The 23,962-nt window shown below is 44.7% G+C and overlaps 2 protein-coding genes across 4 annotated transcripts in view; one reads left to right on the top strand and one right to left on the bottom strand.

Moving 5' to 3' along the window:
- NEK6 (NIMA related kinase 6) overlaps positions 1 to 2,998 on the top strand; it is a 47,710-nt gene extending 44,712 nt beyond the window's left edge. For all 3 annotated transcript variants that reach the window (XR_014936206.1, XM_015879437.3, XM_015879438.3), the window contains one exon: positions 891 to 2,998. Coding sequence is in view for 2 of the 3 variants with exons in the window: in XM_015879437.3 (XP_015734923.2) it covers positions 891 to 1,001 (111 nt within the window). In the remaining variant the exon portion in view is untranslated. The remainder of the gene's footprint in view (positions 1 to 890) is intronic.
- A 688-nt stretch (positions 2,999 to 3,686) lies between these two features.
- PSMB7 (proteasome 20S subunit beta 7) lies at positions 3,687 to 23,689 on the bottom strand. Its single transcript, XM_015879439.2, has 8 exons — positions 23,603 to 23,689; positions 23,428 to 23,521; positions 23,224 to 23,321; positions 22,647 to 22,787; positions 21,550 to 21,665; positions 16,292 to 16,350; positions 5,248 to 5,399; positions 3,687 to 3,928 (listed from the first exon to the last, which is right to left on the bottom strand). Exons 1-8 carry the CDS (start codon positions 23,662 to 23,664, stop codon positions 3,817 to 3,819), a joined length of 834 nt encoding a protein of 277 aa, XP_015734925.1. The 5' UTR covers positions 23,665 to 23,689; the 3' UTR covers positions 3,687 to 3,816.
- Positions 23,690 to 23,962: the final 273 nt, after the last annotated feature.

Below are 23,962 nucleotides of genomic sequence, written 5' to 3'. Positions count from 1 at the left end.
TGGGGCAGAGATGAGCATCGGTCAAATGAAGCCAGCAGTGACGTGCCCCCAAATGAAGCCCTGTGCTCCCTGTGCAGGGGAGCTGCTGACCCCCTGGATGCTTCTCTTGCAGCACTGTTGTGGATGAACAGTGCAGAGCATTGAGGAATGCCCACTTGGGGTGTTGTTGCCTTTCAGTGATGGCCTCCTGGCTGTGGCCTTTTCTCCAATCTAGATCTCATGATGAAGTGGAGGAGCAGAAACAGATTCGTTTTCTGGCTCAGAAACAAGTGTGCTGGTAATTGTTGGCACCGGTTGGGGCTGCATGTTGAGGTCGGGTCTGCCAGTTCCTGCTGGGATGGCTTCAGGCCCCGCAGCGACCCTGCACTCAGGATGCAGAGCTGCGGCCTCATTTGGGTGCATTCAGTAATGCAGATGAACTGTGTGCTTGATAGCTGTAGGGTCATGCTTTTAATTACCATTAAAATAATTGGCACTGTGGCTACTGGGAGGATGTGAGAAGATCAGAGGCTCAAGGCTGTTTCTCCCAATGCCTCGGGGGTACGAGCAGCTTTCAGTGTCTGTATAATTAAAAGCTACAATCTTTCATGTGCACAATAAAGAGGGTAGGGAGGTGGGGGGTACTTGAGCCCTTCTGCATTTTATTTATTAAACATAATCAATGGCCGGTTTCTCTCCTTCACAGAGGTTCTCGAGGAAATGCTGGGGTCTGACAGCCATGTTCTGGCATCCTGTCTTAAGATGTGTACAGATTAACTGTGGTTCTTCCGTAGAGGTGGGGTGGAAAGAAGTGAGCAGCATCAGCCACAACAGCTCCCATCTGGGGAACCCCAGATCCTCGGCCAGTAAGAAATAATCCATTCTTGTTCCAATGTCTTTCTGTCTTTCAGCTCCGGGAGCTGGTCAGCATGTGCATATATCCTGATCCGGATCAAAGACCCGACATTGGTTACGTGCACCAAATAGCAAAACAAATGCATGTCTGGACCTCCAGCACCTGAACCATCTGCAGACACTCTCAAAAGCCAGCACAGCTTAGTCTTACTTGAATTTTTTTTCTCAGATGAAACCGACTGGTGCCCAGTCAGCGGGTGAGGGGAGGAGCGGCTTGTAGCGAGATGCTCCCCTATCTCTGCAGGTTATTTGACAAGGACTCTCACAAGGTGGTCATGCTTTAAAGTGAAGATTCTGTGAGGTATTGCAAGTGATTATTTTTTTTTTTTTAAGCCAATAAGATGTTACAGGTGTAGATCATTTAAGGGTCTTTTCTTAAACTGTCGTGTGTAATCTAGGATAGATGATATTAACTGGGGTGTCAGCGTTGGGCACACCTCCTCTATCTTAACTGTAATGTGAAATATTGAAATAATTCCTTCAGTGAAATCACTTTATACTAATGTAAGAATTTCAGTAGATTTTGTGTTGTTTGTATAACTGCTACTTTGCCTCTTCCGCAAATGGTTTATAGCAAATTTCAGTTTTTACTTTGTGTATTTTAAAGCATCCATTTATGTGTTTTTATTAATTCCCTCCTTCAGACTTAGAACTGGGAGGGGTTTGGGGGGGGTGGGAGGGGGTAGAAATGCATTTGTTTCATGACTTTTCTTTTTTCTTTTTTAACTGAAAACTTAAAGTGAGAGTATTTTGCCGCTGCATTGGGCTGTTAATTCAGCCCCTGAGCTGAATGCAGCGTACAGCTGGGGAGGAAAACCCACAAATCCTGTGCAAACCACCCCACAGAAGCGTGCTTCATGGGGCCTTTCTGAGCACCTGTTTGTCCCGAGTCGTGTGAGACTGCAGGTTGTTGGAAAAGCAGCATTTCTTTCCCCCAGCTGGGTTTTTGGGAAGATGCCTGTACACATTCAGTAGTATATTAGGTACCAGTAGGTAGAACTTTAAGCAAAGCAGTGTTTTAAACTATTTGAGACGTACAGAAACCAAGTCAGTCAAAGGCTGTGTATCGTATTCCACACAAGGATCAGCCCCATCTATTTAACTAACTGTGAAAGCTGATTTAGAATGTGAATTTTTATAAAAATCTCAAGCTGATTAGGAGGGGTCGTCATCTTGGAATTAAAACTTTAAACCAACTAAATTCATTCATTGAATCAATGGTTTGTTTCATTACTGCCAGTGACAAACATTGCCTGCTTCAGGAGCGGCCCCACCTCGCAGTGTAGTGGTTGTGCTGGGGGCAGCAGTGCAGAGCAGTGCAGGTGGCACAGAGTGGAAGCAGCGCTGCTTTGCTGCTGCTGAGCTGCAGTCTGTGTGCTGCAGTCCCAGGGCAGCCTCTGCCTCTTTTGGTTTTCTTCAAAATTCCTGAATTTTTTTTTTTTTTTTCCTTCAATAAGGTTAGGGTTAGAAGGTTATATACTCATATATGCTTTTAGTGGATTTTTAACTTGATTTTTCTCTACTTAAAGGAAAATTGCAGTGCCGTCTTCAACTACTTTCCACCAAATTTTGTGTATTTCATAGGGTAGCAAGGAAAGCTACTAATTGCTGTGAATGATGTCTGTTGGTATCATTAATGCAAGGTGCCATGTTATCGTGGCTTCTCAGCAGGAAGCTGAGCCTGCTGCTCTCCTGAGAGCCTGAGGAAATTCAAATCAGCACAAGAATGGAGGAGAGGCGGCACGTTGCTTCCCACATTCCCAAGCCAACTTGTTTAATTTATAGCCATCTTCTTTAGCAATTCTTAGGTGTAAGACTCCAGACTGTCACCTTTACACTGCAGGTTTCCTTTAAGCCATGGCAGCAGTGGGCTGGGCTGGCTGTGCTGGTGGTGGTGTACCCAGCTCTGCCCTCTGGGGAGCACAGCTCAAACCACAGCAGTGCCTCGAGCGGCTCCGCTCACTGTCTTGCTACATAAAATCTATTAGTGCCTATAAGTAAATGTATTTCAAAAGGTAATTTTTTTTTTCAATTGTGCATTTTTAGATAAATAAAAAAAAAAATGATTTACAAAATAAACACTGTTGTTTAAAAAAGAAAAAAAGGTTCAGTATTAAAGGAAAAAAATTAAAACAGGTCAGAATATGTGTGAGGTTTGGCAACAGCTTTCATGGCATGTAGATACCTGATGCAAAGTCCTGCTCTCATAAAATGGGCGACATAAACCATCATCTCTCGTCCTGATGGAAAACCTCACCAGGGGAACAGCTCAGCTGAAGGTGCTTTCCCTGGAGGGCACTGCAGGCTGGTGAGAGTGAGGGCTGCCACCACAAAACCTTTCGAGGCTGAACGTTACCTTCAGCCTAACCCTTAAACAAGAAAATAACTTTATAGGCGGATTTTCAGCCAGGTTTTTCCTTCTTAGGATTACATGGTAAGTGTAAAACACAAAATGAGTTTATCTCAAATACGAGCTCAGGATTCCTGGACACGTCCCAGTGGAGGTTTGCAGAAAACCTCAGGAAAGTAACAAGACAGTTCAGGCTTTTTAGTTGTCTTTTCCTCTCTGATGTAATGTAGAAATAAGAGCATTTCATACGAGGTAGAGGCTGGATCTGCTTGATAGCCTGTCCCTATCTACAAAAAACAGGGAAGAATGGATGTAAACATCACAATACAGCTCTTAATACCCTGTGATAATTAAAGCTGAAGCAGTTCTGCACAGACTCCATGTTTACAACAGGTAAGAACGGAAAAGCAGCAAAAGAAATGAGCACCCCATGAAACACTGATTAAGAGAATGGTCAGACCCCTCTTTATTTATTCTGTATGGGTCACGTGTTTCTCTCCAGGCAGGAAGGCTTCCAAAAGTGAAACGCACCTCGTGTGTGTCCTCAGTGACACAACGGCTACGTGGAACGCTCAGGAAGTATCCATGGTTTGTACGGTTTCATCCACCACCTCAATCTCCAGGTGTGCTACGTTCTCTGTGAGAACAGCAGTAGTTCCTCTCTCACACTTGTATCTGCCATACCTGGTAAGCAAAAGCAGGAGGGTTAATCTGGGAGATGGTACTGCCTAGGCAAACTCATTTAAAAGGCCAGAACTAATAAGCTGCCCATTATAAGGAAGTTTCTTGTGGTAGTCTAAAGTGAGTGAGGTGCTGTGGTTAATGCAGAATCTAAACCGATGGCAACAACTGATTCAGCTAACCTAGCATTTCTAAAACATGCATCACCTTTAAACAAATAAGCTGGATTTCATTGTAGGACGGGCTAGTCTTGCTGTATAACCTTGCTCAAAGAAAAAGCAAATATTTAATTGTTTTCTTTTCAGCTCTAGATTAATTTTACCACTGTATTAACTTTGGGTTTCTGTGCTAAACACAGCATTTAACACAAAGACAGCCTGTAATCAAGCCATGTGTCAGAAACGTTGCTGCATCTGACACAGCATGGCATGGCACAGCAGAAGCCATATCTCACTTTGAAGGTTTAACTTATCAACCATAGCAGCTTCTGCTCAGAACAGTGATGCACGTGAATCTGTACGGTAAGAAATACAATGGGTTTTTTATTAGAGCAGCACATCGTGGCTTTGGCCACAGCGTCTGCTTTAAAAAGAAGGGAAAAGGGATTTAAATGAACTCTACTATTTGGCAGTAGAAGAGTAGGGAGGAGTTGCACAAGTTATTGCAAAACCTTCATGTGCAACATGTACTTTTATGTTAAGTGCCTGGGGGCTGCGCTTTCACTGATGAGGCAATACACCAAACAGAACCTGAGCAGCCAGAGGTAAATATTGTCAGCTCTGCTAACAGTCACAGTTTGCTCACTTCAGAATTCCAGCACTTCTCGACCCTGAACATTCTCAGTGTTGCAAACCCATATTATGTATTTAAACGAAACCTTGGTTCCCAACAAGTTCAACAGTAGGTATTTGTGTTAATAATATTCAGGATCCAAAATAACTGTCTTAAGGAAACAAGTCACAGAATGATGGCATTGCAATAAATACGGGAAATCAGCACTGAGAACTGAAGAGCAGGGAGTGGGTGAGCCTCTGCTCAGTCCCACATGTGAAACTTTATTCTCAGGCTGCCTGAAATTCCAAAGGCAGTTACTCAGTGTGGTAAAGAACTGCCAGGTAGGCAGCTAATTTCTTTCACTGACCTGTAGATGCCACCAACCCTCTGCTCACCTGCCCAATGCAGCCACTAGTTTTGTTTTCTTCGTTAGCTGAAATTCAGCACACTGATGTAGCAGGTACTGACTGCCCCCAGAATTCAGCATTGTGGGAAATAGGAACTGCTGGGAACAGCCTTGGATAATGCTCAGCTCCACAAATACTCACCTTTCACCTTTTCTGTTGGCCACGTCATACGGACGGATAAAATCCAACTTGTTCTTGCTTATAACACAGATATCTATGTTACTGCCAGAGCCCAGATCATTGTATATGCCAGCTGCAATGGCATCCCTCACAAGCTGTTTGGCTTCTTCTTCCTGGACAAGTTAAGAAAGCTGTCATTGCACAAGTGTTGGCACTTCACAGAAATGTTTGTCCATGTGACAGAGGAAGCTGTGAGCTCTCACAATAAGTGAGACAAGTACTGCAGAGCATCAACAACAGCACACTGAGCAGCGGGCTGCCTTCCTCCTGCTCACCATCCACCTCTTCCCCCTTTACAATGGACATTAATAGTTCAGCAAAGACAGCCGAGGAAACAAGGCTTTTGTCTCAATGGAGAAATTAAATTGCGTGGGTTTTATTATCAGGGCTTCTGTACACATGTACAGGCTCCCTGTAGTGCCCCCTGTAAAAGCTGCATACAAGGTAAAGACCCACATTATTAGTTCAGTTATTGCCTTTCCCAGGTAGGGACAATTTAATCTTTCTTTATAGTACCTTTTTAATTTAAGTTACTTTATAGTAATATAATTATTGGTATGATTGCAGAATATAGCGTGGTTTTCAAAACACATCCTGCTCATCCTAACAGTAACTGCTGCAGGCAGCTCCAGTCTGGACTGCAGCCAGTAGTTCAAATTCCAGTCCTGAAAACGAGTGCAGAGAATTTAAAGGCAGGTGCTGACTGAAACCACGCACAAATCTGCGAGGTTCCCATTCCGACAGGTTTGTATCAGCTGCTTTCTTGTAGAAGTGCAACCAGGCAGCAGCCGAAATGTGCGTGCTGGGTTGTTACCATTCCTAGTTGTCACTGTTCAGAAGCTGACTACATAGTCTGGAACAGGACAGAACCTGTTAGACAGTCACATCCAGGTTAATGTCCTGCACAAGGAAGTATTTCAAACTATCAGAAGCGAGTTACAATGTTACTGCAGAGCTGTGGTCACTTCCCCCATCCCCAAGGGCCTCAGACAGACAAGTTCTAACACTCCCCATAAGCTCCTTTCAAGCCCAGGCTGTTCCAGCTGCACTGGCTCCCTCTACAGCTCCCAAGGAGGTTTTTTATTTCGAAAGTGACTTGCTGAAAGTCATAGGTCAGACCCAGCGCTATTCAAAACTGCCTGGTAGAGCTAGTACAGCCTTAATTTTACACTATATGCGAGGACAGCAAAGCACAAGGAAATGCTGCAAAACCACCTTCCTATGGCATGCATTTGGCTGCCACCAAAGCGCTGTTCAGCCGCATGCAGGCAGCCCACCATGTCACTGCACCTGCAGCTCAGTGCCCAGCAGCACCCTGGGGTTGGGGCTGGGGGCTCAGGGCCTGGCTGTGCCTCCATCCCATGCTGCAGCCCCACTGCCCTCAGCAGCTCCTGAGCACCAGAACACTGCACACTCAGGACACTGCACACTCAGGACACTGCACACTCACTGCCCTGGCGCAGCTTCTCTCCTGTACACCTAAGGGACACAGTGACAGGCCACATGCAAAACATGCACATCCCCTGTGTGCAGCAGGGAGACTGAACACAGCCCACAAGCGCAGAGGTCTGGCCCCAGCTTTACCCCATCAGGTACCACACAGCCCCATGCACGAACACATTGGAGACATCATCTGCCATCAGCACAGAGCAGCACAGCAGCTATCCTGCAATCACAAGCACAGCTCCTCCATCTGCCTCAAGCTGAAGGCCTCAGCTCCATGCAGAGCAGTGGTGTCAGGGCACAGAGCCATGGGGCACCCAGCCGGCTCAGCCTCAGCACCAACCACTGCCAGCACATACCTGCATTCTGCACCAGTCGCTATGCAGGAACATTAATAGCAGCAGTGCTCCTCTGACAGCTTCATTAAGGTACTGGCCAGCAGTGGGAAGACTACAGAAATAGCATCTGTTTCTATCAGCCCTGCTCTTTAAACACCAACCACCTCCAGCACCAGGCTGCACTTCCAGCTGCACCAACACAACGTGCTGGAGAAACTGCTCCTGCAGGACAGCTCTGTGCAGCACAACTCAGAGCACTTTGGTGCTACAGCACGAGCACAGCTCCATGCAATGAAGTGGCTGCAAATTCATTTTTAGAATTAACTGAGAGCAGAGCTGGAATCATGCTATGCTGTTCTATGTGCTTAGCGTGTGAGAGGCACCACAGCTCAGGCAAAGCGCAGCAGGATGGTGGGCGCTTCTTCCCCCTTTAATTGTAATTCAGTTTTTTCTTAGGACATAAAATCTTGCAGAGTCATCTGGCTGCATTTTGTTCTCCTTTTTAGAACGTGCTGTCAGTCTGCTGTTATCAAAATAGTCCCAAAGTGACGGCTGCAGTCAGCACAGCTCAGCTGTCCCCACGCTGCGGCTCTGCCATGGTGTACAGCCCAAAATGTCACCTCAGCTCTTTGATCTGATGGAGTGCTGCCCAGCTCATGAACCCGGAGTAATTGTAATTATAGAAAAACCTGCTGCAGAGCTGCTTACTCTTCCTCCCCTGTCCATGACTTAGAAAGATGACCAGAATAGCCACAAGAGGGAAAAAATAAGACATCCTTGATAGAGTTCCTGCATACAAAGTTGCAGCAAAGATTGCTGCTTTATGGCTGAAAATAGGGGGTTCTTGGGAAAAGTGCTGACACAGTCCTGAGGACGAGGGCAGGAAGGAGTCACTGTAATAATTAATCTTAAAAAACCCTAAAAGTTCAGAGTATATAAAAGGAGCACTTCCTACTTTACGGCTGCAAAGACCTAAAGCTAACTGGGAATATCATTCTCTCGGGTCCACGCTGCTTCTTAAATGAGATTACAGCAAGAGTGATGTACTGCAGCAGCAGTCAGCGGTGACAAGCAGCGCTTTATAGAGCTATCTGTTTGTCTCCATCACTGCATCACACAATGTGTCCCAGGACTCCAATGTGCAGCTCCATTTACCACTCCATGACAAACGGGCAGCACTTGTAAAAGGCGCAAAGAGGTCCAGATCAGCCATGTAATGGTCACCACAGATGCACCGCAGTACTTGAGGGGGAAAAGCAGACCCCAAGTTCATTAAACTGACCAGTAATGGATCTCTCAAAGCGTGTCTTAGGAATAGCACAGTAAAGGCTAAAATAAATAACTCAGCGTGGAAGGCCAATCTGAAACGGTGTTTGATAAATTATTTATAACACAGACAATTGTCTGCATTTAATATTGGAGCCGCTGGTAGCATCTTTAAAAGATGATTTATGTGTTGTAATGCCATTAAGCTTTATATGGGCCCACTGCTAGCCATAAAGTCTGCTGAGATTTAGAGAATGAGTTTTAAACTGTCACTGCAGCATCATAGTAGATAGAGACTGTATTAAATCTTTACTTTAAACCTGTTATCTGGAGAGTTGCATTTTGTAGACGCTCAGGAGCTGATGGATTACCTCTCCACTGCTGCGACGGCGCAAGTCCCAAACAGCACCAATAAGGAACTTTTACACATTACTCTTGTATATGACTTGAATCAAGTTTCTCCACTCACTTAAGCAATTTTCAGGTTTCAGTTACTACAGGAACAGACCTTCCCACAGCAGATGTGGATATTTCTACCTCACGTTACTGCAGCCTGCGCCAGCAGCTCTGACACAACTTAATCACTGCCTACAGCAGCTGCACTGCTTCACCAGCAGCATTTCTGTAACTTCACAAGTCACACAAGGCATCTTCTCCTGATTTAAATCTGCAGAAAGCATTTTTCAAGAAGATTCTCACCAAAAACAAACGAGTGCCTTCTGTGGGTCACCAGCATCCTCTGGGCTCCCCAGCACTAAACCTCATCAAGAATGTGAAATATCAGTACGCAGTGAATAGGAGCACACGGTGAATATCACAGGGTACAAAAAAAAAAAAAAACATTCTAAAAACTGACTTTTACACCAGAATGAAATTTGTTTGGATTCTATCACGTAGGAATTTCATCCTACTTAAAGGAAGAGTCCTCTGGGTTGGCAGGCTGGAAGAGAAGGGGAAGAAATCAGAAGCTCAGGGAAGGACCGAGATGGTTAAAAATAAATACACATAAATAAAAAATCTATAGAGAAGTGATGGGAGTTGAAGGGTGGAAATGCGATACCTCTTGAAGGACATAAGCACCTGCAGAAGCATAATTAGAGTTCGGAAGAGTAATCGGCAGGCTGCAACATGTGAGAGGATGTACAAGTCTGTCTGGAGGGAGGAATTGTGGTGGAGATCAATACATAACTGGAAGCGATGCTAAAATCTGTGCTAACTCCAAAGAGGGAACAGAACTGAGAAGAAAAGCACTTTGCTTTCTTACTTGTAAGGAAACACCAAGAGTCCTCTCAGTGAGAACAGATTTGTTCTGAGCTGGAACGGGTTGGGATGTGTCCCTTAAGCCAGGCAGGTTTCACACATCTTCCCCACAAAGCAGGGGGAAGTGATGTGAGGTGCCAAGCAGCACCTCGTAAGCAGCTGAATTACAAAGTTTGTTTCATGAATGTGTTTTGCAAAAACAGACAATCGAAACAGCTTGCTTTCCCTTCATCCCCGTGAGTGAACACAAACTGGAAGCAGTCTGTCCTTCAGCTGCTCCCTACTCCTTCCCCATCATCTTTCATTGGGTGTCTGGTAAGCCACAAAGCAAGGCAGAGGTGTTGTGAAAACCAGAGTCTAAAGAAAGATGTGCCTTCAAATATCATCCAGAGGAGCATTCAGTGCTACTCAGCAGCTGTTAAAGACCTGGAAGCTGCCCCATAAGCAGCCACACTGCTGCAGCCTGTGCTGAAGCGCAGCAATGGGTTGGGTGACCTGCACTGCAGCTGATGTGCTTTGCTGTGTGTAACGCAGTTACATGTCACATGAAACGTTTGCTTTCCTACCAGTTCTTAGTAAGAACTTTTCAAATAAAACATAAAGTCCTCAGTTACCACTCGCAGTAACTCCATTTTTTCCTGTTCCATCGGAGCAGCCGCCTGCAACGCACCGACTCATCACAGCTCCTCCTCCCCGCCACCGCACAGCACACCACTACAATAAACCACGTTAATATTTCATACCAGTGTGAAATATGCTGGAGTATCAATTCAACATCTGCTGTCTTTAGGGTACCGGCATCCCGCAGAGACACTTTCAATTTGTAATTGAGTTCTATACTGAATTAATCAGCAGTTTATCTTTTTTAGTAAAATAATGTCTTCCCCACTAACCTGGATTTACATTAACAATTTATGCCAAATTACCTGCCAAGGCAAAAAATGTATATGACTCGGAACTACTATTTGGTAGCACCAGTTCCTATATTTCATTCCTTACATGGAGATGTGCACAACCCCCAGCTCCAGCAGAACTGAATTAAATCACGAGCTCCTCTCACAGCCGCAGGATTTCTTTTAATGCTATTTCCAGACTCTGAAGTCAGAATTAATAAGACGACACGTTTAATCTATTGCTTATACTGGGGAGAAGCTCCTGGTTTCCAGGAAGGTAGTGCTCAGAACAAAACAAACTTGCCCCACAGTAACCAAGCATTAAATCCTGCCAGGCTGTGCTGCTGCACAATGCGCCCCAGGCTGCTCCACTGCCCTGCACTGCAGCCACCAAAGCCACCTCTTGAGCACAGCCACTTACCAGCAGCACAGAGCAGCACCCTCACCTCCCTCCCAGCCAGGCTGTCCTCACTGCATGAGCAGCTCCACACCACCTGAAATATCATCCAGAGCACTCGGAGTCATCAGGCTCCAGCTCTGCAGCTGCAGGAGATACACAGATCCCAACAATTTAAGGTGGAACACCCGCTCCTGAAAAATGCATCAAAAATGATGACCTGCATCCCCCCTCGGCAGTGAGATGATCTCCTGGCATGTAGCCCTGTTTCTGACTTGCTTATCTATGCTATTGTGTGCAAAGCTGAAGTATTACTTCGCAGAGGTGAAGCAATGGCTGCCCTTGGTCATGCAGCAAGGCCCAATTTCAACCAAGGCAAGATGTGTTTATCTTGAGCCTGTAAATGGAGAAGCAGAGGAACATGCTTCAGCGCTCTGCTGGTACCAGATGGATCCTCTCAGCTGATTTCTGCACAGAAATTGTACTTTGATATACTCAAAAGGAAGATCTCTAAACATGTCTCCACTGACTTCAGCCATTTCAGAGCCTGCCCAGCTATGAAGTGGTACAGAAAGTTTGAAATCCAACAGTCCAACAACAGCGATCAGTGTAAGGCGCAATGCTGTGAGAGTGAGAACAGAACCTACTGTCTGACATGCCACACAGAAACTGAGTGGGCATACAGTAATTTTAATCCAAGAAACAGCACTAAAAGCCACTGCTTCCCATCCTTCTGACCACAGTAACCCTGATGTTTACCCCTGGAAATGCAGGTGTCCCAAGGAGAAAGTAACACAGGTACACTTGGACAGCAACAAACCCCATTCCAGAGAGCTCCATCAGCACAAGGCAGTGGAGATGTGCTGCTAACCATCTCCATTACTGTCACTGCTAATGGAATAAGCAGATATACAGAGCACATAAATACTAAGTACTTATTTTTGTTCACAGAATCAGTTTCTTTTCCCCCCCCCGTTTCCTTAATCTTTGTGTTTGACACCAATAGGGGTTCAAGTATCCCAGGCAGGATCTCCAGCTTACCTCCCAGAGCCTGGCTTGATCCCTATTGTCTGCTGCCTGAGTTCAGCCAACAAACCTCCCAGCAAGCGGTCACCTTCCAGAGTCATTAAAGCTGGTGGTGTCAGCTGGTGGGATTAGCCTGCAGCCCGCACACCTGAGCCCTGTGGTGGGACACAGGCATTCTGATCACCATCACTAATGAACACAGCATTCATATGCAGCTTGTCATTGCTCTTGAGCCTTGAATCACACAGATGCAGCCTAAATAAGACTGATGAGACAACTATTGTTGGAGATCAGAGAGTTCTGACAGTTTCCAAAAATAGCTTGGTGTTATTGCCAGTAGTTAATAAATGCAAACAATGCCATCGTACCAAGGGGCAGCAGGAAATACAACACAACGATCTGTATGTCACCTGTTTAAAAACGGAAGAAAATGACACATTTTTATAAGATTTTGTATGTCTGATGCTTAACTTCTGTAAAATAAATATGTGATATGTAGTGAATGTGGTGAAATCAGAACCTCTGTGGCCTTCCCTCTGGTACAGCACAGGCCTTTGGTGCAGAGCCTGGAGAAAGGCATCCTTTGCATCACAGCTCTGTCATGGGGACACTGCACTGCCCTCACACCCCTCAATCACAACAGCCATGACAGGAACAAAGCTGGGCCAGGAGAGCCGGGCCTATGCGCTGTACAGCCAGAGCACTTCCAACCCACAATATCCCTGTGAGCACACCTACTGTGACAGACACAGCTGCTACCTCTGACCGCTCATCGCTTCTCCCACAGAGGGTTACCCAAATCTGCCAGCTGACCTGCTCCAAGGGCTGCTCCCCAACCTGTCTTTGTCAAAACCGAACAAGTTAGCAAAGGTAGAATCATCAAATCGGGCCAGCAGGTGAAAAAGCACAAGCTGCAGAACATGGTCACTTTTCCAGGCAGCACAGGTGCAATGGCTGAGCCACAGCAGCAGCACCACCCCATTAAATCTCCTCCCACCCTCCAGAGGCTTCTGGCTTTCACTCGTCACCTCTTAATGCCACGCTAAAAAAAAGGTATCTTAAATGACTGTAAATATAATCTCATATCTTTGCAGCAACCTGCCTTAGTTACAAATATCTACCAGGCTCCACCTCCATCTATTTTCCCCACCTCTTTTGTGCCCATGAACTCATCACAACAAGGTGTACCTCTTTGCTCTGCAACAGCACTGCTTTCTGTAGCTTCTTCCCCCTCTTCCTTTTAGATCTTATTGCTGACCTGGCTGTTCAGTTGAAACACAGCAAAGGAAGGCAGCAGCAGACTGTTCCACACAGAGCTCCAGTCCATGGTGACCACACAGCCTCACCATAAGTTCAGGAATTTTTCCACAGACCAAAATTGCTCCTTCCCCAAAAAGCAAAACACCAGGATAGAATACACTATACCCCCCAGTTTCCTCAGGAATTCAACAACAACAATGCAAACAAAGCCTGAATTCCAGCATCTACCACCACAGAAGGAGTTTTCCCCTGGATCATGATGGTTGCCATATTTCCTCACTGCTGTTCAGCACCGGAAGGCATGAATGTATTTGCAAACTCTGACTGAGGTTTAAAAACCAGCGGCCACTCTCCTGAAAGAAAAACTGGCTGTAACGAAAGATCTGAGCTCAAACCACTCTATTAGATGTGCTGTTCTTCCACTTATGTTTTTTAAAGCAGACCTATAGCTGCCCACATGACAGATTAATATTGTTCCACAGTAGTTAGGTGCTTGGCATTACATTTTTGAAGCATCTACAGGCCTTCAGGGCTGAAAGTGTTCACATCTTCAGCAATCTATAATGGTTCCTCTAGAGGCCAGCACTTGCTTCATAATGAAACATGCCTCCATAAATCAGTCTGCAGAAGTGGCACTTGTGTACGTCACCATCCATCTTAGCAGTTTCTCTGAAGGATGTTGGGTAAAGATCATCTCCCTGCATTGCAACCAGGGAAAGGACCATCACAGCTGGCACTGATAAAGCATGTGCTACTTAAATCTGAAGACACACTAAGTCTGTGGAAAAAAAACACATCCTGCTGGTGTTAGCATGCCTCAGGCGGTGGTAGAAGCTTCAGCAACTCATCTTCAAAAGGCAGAGAGCCAGAGCTCCAGAAACCTGCAAAAATTGGCTAAGCCTGCAGTCTTTTTTTTTTTTTCCTTTTTTTTTTTTTTTTCTCCCCCCTTTTCTTTAAGTTGAGAATCTTCAAAGTCTCCGATTCTAACTGTAGGGCACAGCAGCTGCCACTGCAGATTTGATCCTCTCAGCTTTTGGCAGCTCTCAACTTGAAATTCTAGCAAAAGAATTTTTCAAGTTGCTATTATTGCCTGTCACGGATTTATAAATATTGTGCACTATCTGCTGTGGCACGGCTCTCATGGGACACCAGTGCATGCCAAAAGCATAACAGAATGAAAAACAGTTCCTATTCTTCAAATAAATGCTAATTTTTTTTTAACTGCGCTCACACGATGTGTTTGGTGATCAGCTTCAATAGTACGGAATATATATCAGAGGGAAAAAAGCTGATTGTCTTTTCCAGTAGTATTCAGCTGCTACTTTCATTAAGCTTGTTTAATTACATTCCAGATGCTAATTTGCAAGTCGATACCAGAGGGTGCAGGACAGTTTGCCTTTGAATCATGTTTCTGTGATGTGATGGTCTTGCAGCACACCACTCCCCTCCAGTAGCCCCAGCAAGATATTCTGACAATTAGCACACAAGAAAGCAGCATTGATCTCGGCAGAAAAATACTACTCCTCCATCCACTGCACTAAATTAATCTCCAGGAATTTGAAGTTCCTCGTCGTTGCCATTTCACAGCAAATTTTATATAGAATACACAGCATACTTCAGATTTAATTTCAACTGAAATACCAAACATTCGGGTATGTTACTGAGAAAAATACATTGGGCACAAAAGGTGAATATTTGAAGATGGCAGCCACAACACGAAGAGATGCTGAAGAACAGGGCTGGATTCGACAACCTGATACTGCACTGGTGTGGATATTCAGATTATTACACTGTTATCAGACAACAGAATGTTGGATGAAAACAAAGGAAGGGTTAAGGTGCTCCCAGATATCTAAATATCTGCTTCAACAAACTGGTACGCTGCGTTTCTACGCGCCTGTTTTAGCAGTGAGTATCTGTTGCCATTTACGGTTGCGTATGAAGACAATTTAATTAGAATGACCTTTCTAAGTAGGAAAAGTTGGAAATTTACCAATTTTTGGTGCCTTTTTTGGTTGCTCTTACACAAAGAATGACTTAAAATACAAGCTCGAGAAGTAGCTGAGGGTGAGGAAAGATTTTCAGTTCCATCACACAGCTCTCTGACATTTGTGTCTCTGAAAGGGGTTTATTATGCTGTAGCTGTTGATTCCAAAGATTTCGTCCCTGTTTTCAGTATGAATAGCACACACGTGCCAACTGCGCAGTCACACAAGAGGCTGGAAAAGAGACTGTGCTGTTCCCACAGCAGTAGAAGAGCAGGAAGTCCACACCCAGTAGTCCCTCCTGTCATGCACCTACTGCAGTGCTGCATGGCAGAAGATCCGTGAGCACCCATTAAAAGATAACCATTTTTTGGACAGCATTTATGAATACCCTGAAGGCCAGAAGTCTGGTCTCTTCAGATCTTACCTAAGATACTGAGGAAACACAGACATCATCTTACTGCACTCTGGTAGTCATGTGCACCTACAGCTGTTTCAGACAGAGCGCAGGGCCGCATCTGGGAAGAACCAAACAACTCCTCGCTGCTGAATCTTCACCAGTTCTGCCACTGGAAAACTGCCCGACCAACACGAACGTCTTCTAGGTTTGATCAATATCATCAGCAAAAACACAACTCACAACCTTGCAAATCTCCCACTGACCAGTTCTTGGGTAGACAGGAAAAGTAAGAAAGCAGCTGCTAGTTCTGTGTTCTTAACCTGATAAACACAAAATCTAATGGGTTTCCTACACCACTTGAACACTTTGTTGATTTACACTCATGCATTCTTTGTTTTTAAGAAGATTAACAGTTGCATTAAAAAACAAGAGACTGACCGATGGCCAACAGAAAAACAGCAAGACTGACCATGCAAAGGTCGTTCAACTCCTGAAGTCGATTTCAAGCTTTCATCTCCATTAAAATCACACAAGCTTTTCCATTCATAGATCTGAGAAAAATTATTTGTTTCTTAAAATCCACTTCACCCCGACATTTCTTTTTACAGCTCTGCAGTAAGTGGAAATCCATACATTAAAATGCTAAAGCAGACCTTTTTTTATAGCTTCAAACCTCTTCAATTCTTAACAGCAAGTATTACCCAGAAAGAAACACTTGTTTTAATAACATTTCTTACCTCCATGTCCGGTTTGTATTTATCTTCAAAAACTGCCATAGCTGCCAGTGAGCCAGAACCTGCAGCAACACAAGTGGGACATTTATTTAGGCAATGTATTGATACCATATTTAGACACAGGAGTTTGGTTCTCTTTGTTTATTTGGTAGGTTTTTAAAGGAAAAGCTGACAAACAGTAGTACATGTAATCAAAGCCTACCCACACAGCGACCTGCTGCACCCAACCAACCTCCACAGCTCCCAGCACACACAACCTGCCATGTTCCCAGTGGTTCCTGCCCAGCTCTGCTCCCATCGCTCCGTGCCATCTCTTTAACTGTTAGCACTGACAGACCAGATGGCAGAGATGAGAACAGGAGTCCGGTGCTACTGCTGTACAGCACCGCAGCAGAGCCCGTCTGCACCCACAGCACTCAATGGCACATGTTACAAGCACACTTTCTATAAATTAATACAAAAAGCAGAACAATACAGTTTGGAACTGGAAACCTGCTTTGTTCAGGACCTTCAGGAAGAGCTCTCGTCTGTCTGCAGCCCTGACCATATTTCAGCGCGCTACTTTTGGGGAGCGCACAAAGTTAGCTGCCATTTTTTACTCCAATTAGAAGATTTTTTGGCATTTATTACTTTTTAACTTGTTTTGCATACTGCTATCTGTTTAGCTGGGTCACAGAGAACGCCGTATTTTCTATTTAAAATGATTTGTGTATATCGCTTGACCACCTCAATGGTTTAGTGAAAGAAAAAGGCAGCGATTAAACAGTTTCAAATGAGGTGTCCTGCTGATTTTATCAAGTCTGCTGAATGTATAATGAAAAAGGAGAAGCTGACAGCGACACTGTTGAGAAAATACAGACTACCTTATCTGAACCATTTAAGGAGGTCCAATTATAGATCAAATGTAAAGGGTAGAAACAGCAGATTTACAGACACAAATCAATGAACATGGTAATCCCAATGAATATGACAGATATTCCTGTTACAGAATATTGCTGTGGTTGAGGATCATTACCTTTACAGTACCAAATACATCACATCTAAAAGCAGTAGGACGCTCCAAGTGTGTACTTGTATTACAGGCAATGACTATTCATTCACACCTCGGAGCAATACGTGACTCCTTTTTTTAAATGCTGAAGCTGGGAATAAAAAGGATTTTTAAGCAGGTAATAGCAGAAATGAACTGCTTATAAAAACAGCTGATATCACAGAACAAACCACCAAATAAAAGGCTTGTACCAATCCCTGCAACGAGGGCAGAATGAGGTACGTTCCAGAACAAACATGGACTTAAAACATGATTCTTTCTGCAGAATAACATAGGAATATCTCTAACAAAAGGGAAGAAGGGTTCCGAGACCAGGTTTCAATTTTAAGACCATACGCCTAAGGCACCCTGCTGAAGGCCTACCATCAGCAGAAGGGAAAACCCTGGAACCAGAACACAAACACCACCCTCAGATAAGGCGTCTTTGAAACTGTAAAGCCTAAAACATTTTGCCAGCATGAAAACCTAACAGATATTGGCTGACAAATTTCTACACTGAGAGCACTGAGCAATGGTCTTCATTTCTTAAGACTTGCAGTGTCTAATAAGCCAACCAACAATGGAATGCTTCAACAATTTCATAAATGGCACAGACTGGAGTTCTTCCTCCAACTCCTTTTTAAAAGCAGTTCACCAAAGAACTGGACAGAGCTCAGCAGGCTCCACGAGGAAGGGGAAAAGGAAAGCAGCTCCTCATGCTACGGTACATGAAATAACCATCACCCTTTACTATCAACTTTAAAGAAACGCAGACAGTCCCATAACAAAGGTTTCTAGAGAGCTGTCAAAAGTCTTAATTGTACCCATATGTAAACATTTACACCTAAAAATCCTTTTTCTCTACTGGTTACAAAGAGTAAGGGTAAGATAAAAAGCCCTAGCAGAAGCACCACAAAACACCTTCAGAAAGAAGAGATTTTTGCCATCTTGACCATCACAATGGAAACTCTCTGTTACCAGCACCAGCTGTAACAACTGCCCTTTCAGAACCACAATACACATACACTCCTGAGTTCCTCCACCAAAACACATCTGCTGTTTGACAACAGCCATAGGAGCTGCTCTGAGGCACACTTACACCATACACCCACCTGTCACACCCGGGAAGCCTGGACCCAGCTGGCTGTGGGAACATGAGCAAAAGCACTGCACTGATTCAAAGGATTCCCTGTGCATACCTGCTCTGTGAGCTACACCTCTAGAAGAGGAATGCTTGGGAAGTATTAATCTAGCATCTAAAGATCTAGAAGCACTGACTGCTAAAAAAAAAAACAACCATAAAGAACTATACAAACTGGAATGCAAAGCTAAATCAAAGACAAGTATTTTTCAGTCAAATAATCAGCACAAACAAGATGACTTATGAGACTGTAAGAGTTTGTTTTGCTTCTTCAAGGAACGCTGGCAATGTATTAAGTGCCCACAACCGAGTCATTCAAACACCTCCTGTATTTGACTGAAAATGACTTTAAAAACCTCATCTGGAGTTCACACAAGGAGCTGTACCACTTCAGCATCCCATTTACAGGAATAGGGAGTTGTCGATACCTGCAGAACAAACAGCTGGCTCCTCCCATTGTGGTCTGCAGCCACCACAGTGTTCCCAGCCAGAGAACCAGGCCCATAGGCAGAACCTCCACCAGGAGAGCTCTCAGTGCTTAGCACAGCCCGTTTCCATCAGCCAGGACCTGCCTGCTCCCCTGGCAGAGGATGAGCACAGCCTGGAGAGAGCAGCATTTAGCACTCCTCATCCATCAGTGCCGGGGCTCCCTGACAAGGCACTTACTCACACGCACTCATTGCTATTCAATTTGCTGCTCACTCTGGGTAGAAACCTAGTGATCTCCACAGCCCCATCGATCGGGATCATTTTTCAGCCCGCTTCCCGGCCGAGGGGCCGTGGCTCAGCAGTGCTGCTTGCTCGGCAGGACAGCACTGCCAGTGCATGAAGAGCTGATTTATGAATATGGAGCACTGCCGGCACCAGGGGACTGCTTTCTGCCACCAGAGACTGCTGGAACATACTTACTGCTTCTGAAAGCTGAACTACAGACTTCAACTAGTTTAATTTTATGCATGCATTTCATTATGAGTCTTGGCCAGAAGCTTTCCTAGACAAGCCAAGCAATCAGACAATCTTGCATCGTTTGCTGAAATCCAATTTTGTCCTTTGTCAGCATAAACTGTTTAATTTGATGTTTTCACTCCTGAGTAAGCACTGAGTATCTTTTAAATATGCCTTGCAAGGGAGGACATCGCTTTATCCATCTACAAACACATTCCAGGCAAGATATTTATGCACATTAAAGACAAAAATCCAACACCTCAAAAACATCTTCTATTTAATTTCCAGAAAATAACTGTTCAAAGATACATATGCTGATTTAATAAAGCATCCTTACAACACTGGGGGAGGGGGTGAAATTACACTCTAAATAAACAGAAACACAGTTCTTATTCTGATCTTTGATTTGACCTTTGATACATTTTATGCCTCAGCTCCATCTTTCACTGATACAACACATAAGCAAATCTCCTTTCACTCAAACACACACAGCGTACCAGGAGCAGAAAGGTAAAGGACATCGTGCTGAGAAGGGCTTTGTGTGGGATCCTGCACAGAGGGAACGTGCAATCAGCAGGCGGGTCTGGCACAGCTGACAGCAAACCAAAGCTAAAGCTGCAGTACAATTAATCCCATGAACGTCTGCTCCCTACCTAATTGAGCTTACTCTGTTACTTCAGGTTTTTTTGGGGAGGAACAGTCAGGATGTTCAGAAATACCACATTTTAAATCCTTTAAAACATAGGCACAAAAGTAACCACGTACATAACGGCAGCTGTGTGACTGTATTCAGCCAATTAACTGTTCGCAGTTGGCAGCTAAAAGTCCGTTATGGTTTCACAGTTTTCTACAACATTGGGTATAAGGCAATTACAAAAATCAAAGATTAACACTTATTTTTTAAAATATATATTAGAGGCTAAACAATGGCATCACATAACGTGACTGTTACACGGGTTTTATTTGCCAAGGAAATAATTCACTAGTTCCTAAGGTAATGGCACCACCTATTGGTCCAGCACCACCTCTGCAGAATCACTGTAAATGAACCACAGTTCTCATTGCCATACAGTTAACTGCAACATTCTGTTTAACAGTTGTGGAATTTTAGCAGTTCAAAGACATGGAAAGCTTTAATTGATAAAGGCTGTGTGTCAAAAATAGCTTTGTTAACTTCCAGTATGGCAAGTTAATTCAGAGGCCACAGCCTCTCAAAACAGGTGCTACACTTACTGGTACATATAGGTTCACACCTGGCTGTCCCACACAAAAGCTCATTCTCTTCAACCTTTAAGAGATACATCGTGAGACACTTCTCTAAGCTTTGCTTTGCTTGTTTTCTGCTTTTCCCCATAAAAGAAAATACATTATGGACAGACCTGGTTTGTGCGTACCAGAATCTCAGTGTTTCCTCTAAGCTTTCCCTCAGTTTTTAGCATACTAAGAAGTGATCTGAAAAGGCATTCATTTTCAGAACACCTTCCCCTCTACGCAATGAGGAATATATTAAAGCTCCAATTAAAAAAAAAATTAAAAAAAAAATTTTTTTAAAAATAGAATTAAAAAAAAAAAAAAAAAAGAGATGACAAGTTTGGTTGGTTTGTGTGCTTTTTCTAGCAGTTATGAAAGCTTTATGCACAAGAATTGTTACTGTTTGGTTTGGTTTTTCCTCACTCTCAGATCCCAAACTGCTGGCAGTAATACCAAAAAAGGATCAGCACTGATGTGAAGGGATTCAACACCTGTATCCAACTATAGGCACCACAATGCTTCCTTAAGACAGACAACGTTATGTTTAAGTTGCAAGTAGGAATTTCTGGATCAACACACCAGTTCCTGCGAAGCAAACCTCTGCCCCTGGAATACGAGGACCACAGCTGAAGAGGAACACAGTATCTCCAAAGAAGACAAAGGAGCGACAGTTAGAAGCAAGGCAATCATGTAGATTAAAGAATGGTTTTGTTCTCAGGCTCTGAGGAAACCACAGTTGCTATTCCTGTGCAAGGGGTGAAGACCACATGTTCAAGGAAATACTGAATCCCAAAGATAGCTAAAACACTGGTTATCTCTGGACAGCAAAGTAGAATGCTCAAGTCAGAAAGTCTTAATGCTCTTACACTGCAGTACAAAGGAGGCAGCACTTACCCATGGTAACATAAGGCAATTTGTCAGTGGATCCATGGGGATATATGCTGTATAGGTGAGGTCCAGTGACATCTACACCTCCTAAAACCAAGGCAGCACCAATGTAGCCTTGATACCTAGAAACAATGTTTACACGTGAATCTGAGACAAAAGCAGTGTGGCTTTTTGTTTGTTTAAAAGCCATAATACACACATTTGAGAATTCCTCCATGCTTACACCAGACACACCACTGTACTAGAAAGACTGCTTTTCCTATCTGTGAGATTAACTAAAACGTGATTATTTCACCGTCAGTCAGAACAAGCACACAGTGGACAAGCAAGGAGACTGGCTGCTATGTTTGTGCCAACCAGGAGATAATTCCATTTTATAACATTACACGAAGTTCCTGCATCTGTGATTAAGTTTATAATTAGGGACTTTGAAGAAAACATATGCTCGCTTCCTCCATGAGATCTTCTTGGATGCTTTAGCTTTTTAACTCGCTGTGTCTTATGACACACTTAAGGCAAACTGCCCAGCAATGCAGCATCAAGCAACTACGATGAGTTATTAGAATCTATCCCTTTGAACATAGTTTTTGTGGAGTTTTGTTTGGTTTAGGCCTTATTTTTCTGGAGAGTCTCCCATAGCTTGAATAAACTGCAGGTGTACACACTTACTTCATTCTTTCTTCTCTTCCAATAGCATCTTTTACTATGAAAAACAGTATTAAAAACAGGATTGAAAAGCTTAAAGGTCTGGAGAACGTGCCCTCATTTAATGGCACGTTTTAAGTCACACTGCTGACAGAAGTACAACTGCCAGAGTACAACAGTTTTCAACCAAGCAAACAAGCAGATAATTTTTCCTCAGGACAACAACAGCACAACTTCCAGTAATATTAATCAACACTTAACAGCTGCAGCACCAGTTCTCTAGAACACTGCAGGCTTTGTTTCTTTCATCTTGGTCCACATAACTATGAAGGAAAGAACAACTCTTAAATCTTTCCTAAAGTCTTGTTATGGAGGTTACACAGACGTGCCATCACAAGAACAAATCACAGCCTGGGGCCTTAACAGCATAGCTAATAAATAGGAGAGCACCTAGTCACCTGAAAAGCATTTGCTTTAGCATTCGATTTGCTGTGACCACACGTGGAAGTCGTCCGGTAGACAGCGCATGGAGCTCCAGATTGGAAGCAATCAGCTGAGTTGTCATCTCAGTGTCTGCAGCTGTGCCCGCACCACAACAGCTGGAAGTCATTACAGGTAAGCAAGTCATTACATGGTGAGCAAGGAAGCAAATAACCAGTCAGGGCCAAACTAGAGCCCTGGTTGTGTTATTCAACATGTTCAAGCTCTTTTCCTGCATGTTTTCCCTGAGTTATTCCAGCTCATTCCACACCCATAACTGCTTTGTTTTTCTCCTCTGCTGCCCCATGGCAGAATTTGCACTTTCTGAACCACTTTCCCTCGCTGCAAACCTGAGGAAACCAATATCCCACTCAGCCAATACTTGCAGAGTATGAAGCGAAACGCAAGTGAAAGGCCAAACAACGAGCAGCCCATTCTAATAAACATAAATTAACGTTTTCAAGTACACCTCAGTATCTGCTGCCGGCAAAGCACACAGCTAAAGACCCCATCCATTAACAACACCATCACACCACAAACACCTGCGATACTCACTAGATGTTGGAAGAAATGTAATGTATCTTCGAGCAGTTCTTGTCAGCGACCACCATCCCTTCGGTCGCCCTCGTGTCGGCTCCCAGGACCACGCCATCCTGCCAGAAGAGAACTAGGCCTGAGCCCGGCCCCGCACCGCCCCGCAGCCCTCCACACCGCCCGCCCCGCCCCGGCTCCGCGGCCCTCGCTCCCCCCGCCGCTCACCTTGAAGACGATCCCCGCGATGGTGGTGCCCGTCTTGCGGGCCGCGGGCAGTCGCTGCCCCTTCTGCCCGAGCTCGGCCTCCAGGAGCGAGTTCCTGCAACGCAAGGAGAGCCGCGCCACGTGTGAGCCCCGCGCCACGTTGTGAGCCCCGCGTCCCGCCCGGCCCGCAACTCACCGAGCGCAGTTGTCGAAGCTGAACCCGCCGCTCGGGGCCCGCAGCACCGACACCGCCGCCATCTCCGCGCTGCTCCGTCACGGTCGCAACAAGCGCTTCCGGGGCGGCCGCCTGCGCGCGCAGCGGGGCCGGGCTTGGGCCGGGCCGGGACTTTCTATTTAGGTCTTCCGAAGAATCTACAATAATAAATGAAAGTGCAAAGCTACCTAAAGTGACTGAGCTTTTAATGTAATGTCTGCTTTCCCCTCTGGTGTTCTGGGTATGATTCTTTTGGCATAGGCTACATCGGGCAGTGTCCCACACATGGTTGCATTGGCTCTGCGTGGTGTGGGCCAGGCTGCCTGGTTTGAGGTGGTGCAC

This window comes from Coturnix japonica, chromosome 21, assembly GCF_054131305.1.
Source record: "Coturnix japonica strain WE chromosome 21, WE-NBRP24, whole genome shotgun sequence".
Lineage (NCBI taxonomy): Eukaryota > Metazoa > Chordata > Aves > Galliformes > Phasianidae > Coturnix > Coturnix japonica.
Note: the sequence above shows the minus strand (reverse complement) of the source record. Positions and strands in the feature narration are given on the sequence as shown.

Excerpts from the sequence above, each read along its gene's own strand:
- PSMB7 (XM_015879439.2), bottom strand. The coding sequence starts at position 23,664 with ATGGCGGCGGTGTCGGTGCTGCGGGCCCCGAGCGGCGGGTTCAGCTTC. Across the intron at positions 23,522-23,602 it reads AGCTTCGACAACTGCGCTCG|GAACTCGCTCCTGGAGGCCG; the intron begins GTGAGTTGCGGG and ends CTTGCGTTGCAG. Across the intron at positions 3,929-5,247 it reads GCCAACAGAAAAGGTGAAAG|GTATGGCAGATACAAGTGTG; the intron begins GTGAGTATTTGT and ends TTTGCTTACCAG.